This window comes from Hydractinia symbiolongicarpus, chromosome 1, assembly GCF_029227915.1.
Source record: "Hydractinia symbiolongicarpus strain clone_291-10 chromosome 1, HSymV2.1, whole genome shotgun sequence".
Lineage (NCBI taxonomy): Eukaryota > Metazoa > Cnidaria > Hydrozoa > Anthoathecata > Hydractiniidae > Hydractinia > Hydractinia symbiolongicarpus.
In genome coordinates, this window is record NC_079875.1 from 10,207,039 (window position 1) to 10,214,138 (window position 7,100).

General features: G+C 33.1%; 1 protein-coding gene across 1 annotated transcript; it reads left to right on the top strand.

Annotated features, from left to right (window-relative positions):
- The first annotated feature begins 750 nt into the window (after positions 1-750).
- LOC130637428 (uncharacterized) lies at positions 751-6,857 on the top strand. The gene is made up of 2 exons (XM_057446928.1): positions 751-893; positions 5,968-6,857. Exon 2 carries the CDS (start codon positions 5,987-5,989, stop codon positions 6,602-6,604), a length of 618 nt encoding a protein of 205 aa, XP_057302911.1. The 5' UTR covers positions 751-893; positions 5,968-5,986; the 3' UTR covers positions 6,605-6,857.
- The last annotated feature ends 243 nt before the right edge of the window (positions 6,858-7,100 follow it).

A 7,100-nucleotide genomic window follows, 5' to 3' on the forward strand; every position in this document is an offset into this window, starting at 1 on the left:
TGTGGACCGAACCACGGACCTTGTGATTACGAAGCAGACTCCATAACTACAGTCACGCGTCATGTCAAAATTTTCTTAAAATCATCTAAAATTTTCGAACATCATAACAAATGTTTTTACTGGATGTTCATTATCAGCTTGCTGATGAGCAAAATAGAAAAAAATGCTCTCTGACAATGTGATTTAATAAATCACACTCCACTTCGATGGTCCTTCCCTAACGTAAAAACTTGATGTAAGCCAAAAAAGCATTGGAAAAGGGCTAGTAGCTATATTTTAAAAATAGATGTTGTTAACTGGCACCATTGTCCTTAAGTAATTACCGCACAGCAAACTGGCAGTTACAAATATCTTTTGATGCAAAAATTAAAATAATTTGTAAGGTTCTTTGAAGTTCTGTTTTTCCTGACGTCATAAACTCATTAGCCTGGAAGTCATATTACAAAATCGGAATTTTGTTTAGCCGCGCCTCACGCGAAGAATTTAAAGAGGCATGTAATGACAGTTAGAAATTCTTTATTAGCATCACCATTGTGTTGATAACAACATCTCCAATTAAGTCTTATGGCAACACCATACGTTCGACAAACAATCTTTTATTTCTTATCGTGTTGCATTTAACTGTTCATTTAATTGACGCAAATTGATAAGTTTTAATTATTTAATCTCTTATTGCACAAATAGGGAATATATAATAGCTTCGTCTATGTTATTTATTTAACAAAAGAATCTGCTTATGTTAAGACGTCTTGCAAAGTGAGACAAGAAATACGCTGTGTCGAAACACACATTAATTGTAGCTATTAAATAAACATTTTCCAACTTAACACGAACTATCTTAAGTGTATAAACATTGACAGATTTGACTTGCATCTGCTTGGAACCATAACAAGGTATGAGTATAAAAATTTTCCTTGGTGATATGTTACATAATTACTTTGTATCTGATTGTCTTTTTTTCTCTGGAGCGGACAAGTAATATGTAGATGTTGTTTTGGCTATGTGACTTGAGTAGGTCTTGCATAGCGTACTTTGGAGGAATTCTAATTTTTCTACACTCTTGTAATTACCTGGCAAAGACTCATTACGCGACGTTAAACCCATTCATCTTTTTATTGCATTGTTGGACTAAAATAATCTATTAAGGTCGTTTGACGTAGTGTTTTTTGATGGCAGACATTGTAATTATTGGAAATAAAAAGTAAATAACGACATCTCTTTAATAATAGCCGTACTCCGTCTGTCTGTTTGTGCGCGAGAAAAAAGTCGAGTTACGATAAAACAAAATGCTATATATAAAGGACGGGCAAACCCGTGGTTTTATCCACGGGCTACCGACTTCTCTATAATAATAGCCGTATTCCGTCCGTCTGTTTGTGCGCGAGAAACATCTATATTATAATACCCGTATGCGTCTGTCTGTCACGCAAAATTGTAACCGCAGTAGCGGAACACAAGAAATTCAGTAAATTTGATAAAGTGCGTAGGTGCACAAAATCTCAAGTGTATAGGTGTTTTCAGGCCTTCAATTGTCCTTAAATCGGACCTTCTGCGAAAAAATAAGTAAGACCTTGAAAAGTTTACTATTTTTTAAAAGAATTTGATTTGTTCGATTTGAGACTACATTAATTATGCATGATATAATGAACTAGCTTTGACTGAAGTGTTGTATTAATCAGTTTCTCCGAAGCTATGTAGGATTAAAAATCTTTTTTGACCAATCAGTTTGTAGCACAGTTAACTAAGCTTTCTTCGAGGATATCGAAATTCAGTTTCTCTCAAACGAAATCTTAAACGCAAACCAATGTGTTAGGGCAAATGCCAACTCCGAAGTAAAAAAACCAATAACCAGCGTGGTGGTATCTTACCCCCTTATAGAAGAATTACTTATATTTGCTCTGGCATTGAGACCATTCGCGCGTAAAACAAAGGATTTTCCGATAAGAACAACGTGGGCAAGGAACCAATCAAAAAACGCGGTCAGTATTCTAGAAATTCGTTGCGACACAGCCTAATTTCTCCCACCTTAACTAATCCGATTTCTTGCTTGTATTTATGCTGAATCTCCTGGCTATTAAGTTTGCCATTTTGAACATTTTATTATTTAGTTACTGTAATTATGCTTAATTACAACAATTACATGTTGCATAGCCAGTTCATAACGTCACCATTTTGCATAATTAGTGAAAATTTCAAGACATAACAGATAACTTTCAAATGATCTATGATTTGAGTTCAACTTGTTTTTTCGTGGGAGGTAAGCTTAATTGATTTATTAAAATATGCAGTAAAAAATTCAACTGTGCTTCAGCTCACTGAACTGAACAGATTATTTGTATAACTCCATGCCGCAGGCAAATGTTTTTTAAAAACGACTTTATTTTTTTTTTGCATATTTTGAGAAAATGGTGACTAAAGTAATGGTGAACTGAATACGACAATTGAAAAACCTTTTAAACTTATTTTTTTTTTACTGACCAGAATGTGTACAATGATATCAAAGTATGATTATTGGTTTGTCTAATTAGTCTTAGATTAGCTCTTCAGATTCAACAAAATATTCTAAAATATTTTGGTCTCATTATATTACTTTGCGGTGAATTTTATTTAAAAATTCAATCAAAAGTGTAATCTCACCCTTAAGCCCATTAGGCCGTGTTGAAATCTACTACTTTAATTGGAGAAACTTTCGCGAGAGAAACTTTCCCGAGAAAAAAAAATTTCGCGAAATTTTTTTGGATAAACTTTCGCGAATGAAGAAATTTGGAAAATTTTGCGAGATTAATTTTCGCGAATGAGAAAACCCATAAACGTTTGCGAGATAAACTTTCGCGAACAAGGATTTTTTAGTTAGAAAAAGCTTCAAAATTCTTAGCAAAATTGAAAATATTATAAATTTTCTTTCGTGAAATAAGATTTCTAAGTATTTTGTGTGTTTTTGGTAAAAAAATGATAAAATAGCTTACTGGATAAACTTTCGCAAATGACGAAATTCGGAAACTTTTGCGAGATTAACTTTCTCGCGAAAGTTGTGAAAAGAATTAAGATAGTCTGTTATAAGAAAATACCGTCAAATATTTGGGACAAACCACATGGTTTAGAAAAAGAATGATTTTGGCTAATAAACCGACCCAAATATGAACTATCTAAGTCATTTCTTTAAGCAACAATTTCAAATGAAAGTTGGAAAATTTAATTACTTTTCAAAAACAGAATGCGTGTTTTTAAAGAGTTAAAATCAATTACAACCCTTAATTAAACAGTCTTTTGACACATCGTTGCATGGCACTGCAAAATTTTTAAGCTCTTGCAACAGATTTTATTAATGGAATATATAAAGACTTTGAATGGCGGAATACTGTTTTTTTTTTTCATTCTACACACACATAGAACACGAAAAAAGAACACACGACAGAAGAACATTCTCAATCCATTATTTACGTAAGCAAAATTATTACTAATAAAAACATGCAAACGAAAAAAATCAAAAGGATAGTAAAATTAGATCGTCATTTCTTTTTTTGTTTATGTGGAAAAAGTATGTAAAAATGTGATGCATTCTAGAGGATGCTTATATTAAGTTTAATAAGTCAACCAAACGGCTAATCACTTTGTCAAACGAGTCAATTTCAATTTTAAAATTATGGACAGAAGAGATGAGATACTACCCAAGCGATTTGCAGGACTTATCATAAACAACCAAGCATAACAGCTGAAAATTTTATATTTTTAATATTCGTGTGCTTGTGACGTTCTTCCTGTTCTCATGTTATGATACTCCTCTGTAATGTTCGCACGGAGGCATTTCTTGTTCTCTGGGCCTTTGGATGAAAGACAAAAAATTTTTGTATTCAAAATAAATTTTAAAAAATGCACCAAAAAATTTCAGAAGGCTTTCTGTGAAGTTCATAGAAAGCATAATGTCGACTTACATTGAAAGCTAACGCTCCGCTGTTGTCCAGGAAAACACTTGAGCTTGACATGTGACATAGATAAAATATTCCAAATAACTTTTCCTTCCCTTTTCTGTTTGCCTAAAAAACTTTTTTATCGTTTAATTTCTTAAATAATGTGCCAGAAGAAAGAGTGGTTATCATTGACCTTGACACAAGATGCGCCAGATTACAAAACGGTGACCATAGCGATTCATCATACGAAATACCTTGTAAAGACTTACGCTATTAATCACACCAAAATCACATTAATTAATAATCCTTGTAAAAAAAGTTTATATTTTTATAACAAGCTTTTGTTTTATGAGAACTTTGTTTACAACTTCGTTGTGGTTGTAATCTTGCCAAAAATGGAGAATATATTAAGAACGTATTTTATAGAACAAATAAAATACTAAGAAACAATTATTTTCGAAAAATTTAATAATTTTTTTAAACACGGTTTTACAAAAAAAAAAAAAAAAAATAGTTAAACAATATATTCATTACTATCTATACTATCATACCTGTATACGTCTGTCTGTCACGCAAAACGCAAGTAGCGAGTCGCACTGAAGCTATATGAAAAGGACGGCAAGCCTGTGGATTTCTCCACCGGCCAACGACTAGTCTGTCAATATTTCGCTAATTTACATCATCATTGCTCTAGGCCTAAAATAATATCTATTAGCATTTGTAAATAATTTGCTAATATTTCGGACGAACATAAATAGGAACATTTTAGGCTAAAGAGATATAAAACATAAAAAAGTTTATCTGGATTGGCAATAAAATGTGGATGTTTCTTTTTTTGTCATACTAAGCCACTCCAAGTGTATGTGATATGTGTATAGCGTGCGTGTGTGGCGTGTGTGTGTGGCGTGAGTCTGTCGCACCATATCTGGTTCAATCATTTTAATGCTGGCGCGATGCAGTATGTGGTCACACCTAAATAGACAAATCATTTAAATTAAATCCCATGGCAATTACATTTGTTGTTTGAAACATTATCTCCTCGTCCCGTGCTAATTGAAACGTGTTTAAAAGCTTTCGATACGCCAATTTTTTATCTCTGTGACAAATTTAATGTTTAAATATAACCTGTGGATTTTATTTTGATAAACGTGTAATTATTTCGCCATGCTTTAAATCTTGCAGACACTGCGAACACAAACACTGCGAAGCATTGACATGTTGATGCATTTTCCAAGGATTAGTTAGGTATATTTAAGCATACCTAGGATTTAACAGTTTTTATTATTCTATTTTTGTTATTGTTTTTTAGCTCAACAGACTATCTTGAAATGAGTACGATTGACGATGGGTGCATATACAATGACTTATTTGAATTCTTTTCTCTATAGTTACAACCGTTTTCTATGTAAACTAGTGGTTAGCCCGTGGAAAAATCCACAGGGTCGCCCGTCCTTTGTATCGCATTTCGTGTTTCCGTAACAAAAAGACAAACAGACGCACGAACAGACAGACGACGGCTAATATTATAGAGACTAGATGTTAACCCATGGAAAAATCCACGGGGTCGCCTGTCTTTATATATCGCATTTCGTCTTTTCGTAACAAAAAGACAAATAGACGCACGAACACACAGACAAAATACGGCTATTATTAAAGAGATTACTTTTACACAGTTTTATTTCGCTCTCCTCCGCATAATAATTTCATTACTTTATGCTATTTAAACTTGTTTGTTATGATGGCTAAGTTACTTCAGCAGCTAAACAAAAAAGAAAAGAGCTAAAACTCTTGCCAACATTAATTGGCACAAAACTGCAAATTTTAAAGAACGAACAATTTTAGGTCGGATATTAAATGTCAGTTTATCAGGCCAATTCCAGTTTTAGTGTTCTCATGGCAACTGACGTGGATTATTCTGTAATCTTAATATATGAGAAACTGCGTCAAACACTGCGAAGCATTGACATGTTGATGCATTTTCCAAGGATTACTTAGGCATATTTAAGCATACCTAGGATTTAACAGTTTTTATTATTCTATTTTTGTTATTGTTTTTTAGCTCAACAGACTATCTTGAAATGAGTACGATTGACGATGGGTGCATATACAATGACTTGTTTGAATTCGATCCAATAGATTCGACTACAACAATAAACAAAGAGGATACTTCAGAGACAGAAACATCACCATCAAACATTTTATTAGTTAAATCAGAAGAAGATGACATTTTCAGTGGGGATTGGTTAACATTCGATACAGTACCACTTGATGAATGTGTAGTCAAGGATGTTTACTGGTCTAATAACACAGATGATCCAGAAACTCAGTTGATGTATGACTCGATAGATAGCAAATCTGACGATTCAGACAGCTCAAACAGCTTAAATGAACAATATAGCGAGAGAAATACGAAACATTACAAAAACTTTTATGGAGAACGGAAAAAAAGTGGAAATATTAAAGGCACTCAATCAAAGGATCCGTATTTAGAAAGTCATCGTTTACGTCTAAACGCGAGACAAAGAAGTCGTGTATCAAAAACAAACGACATGTTTAAACAGTTAGATGTTATTATACCGGTGTATAAAGATTCAGAGAATAAAAGACCACGCTCAAATTCCAAATTAGCAATCCTAAAAAGGGCTATAAAATACATGAACGATTTATCAGTATTATTGTCAGATACAAATCGCTGAAATAACTTGGAAGAGACACTGAAGTGGGCGAGGAGAAAGGTAGACGTTATCAGTTTCTAAAAACAAGAGCTTGTGGTGAGTGGATAGATTGTATGGAATTAGAGACAAAATCTACTTTATCAGTGTTTAGAATAATGTAATTATAAACTGAAAAAGCAATTCGAATTGAGAATTTTTTTCATTACATATAAATATGCTCATCTTTATATCAAAGTTACAGTAACTTCTGAGAGAAGAAATACAAAAGTATATATTTGTCTTGTTTTTTTTTTGTCAGCATAATTTTGTAAAGTACAATTCATCCGTTACAAAAAAAGTCGATAAAACGATATTGCATTTTCGGAGAAGGTTACTTTTAGCTTGAAGATAGCATACGCGGTTAGGAATGACTCAGTTCTGGCCAACAACAGTCAAGGGGTATATTATATAGACCCTCTTCAACCAGCCATTTATTGATAGCTAGGGAAATCAGAATTATTACGGAGCGGGGGGGAGG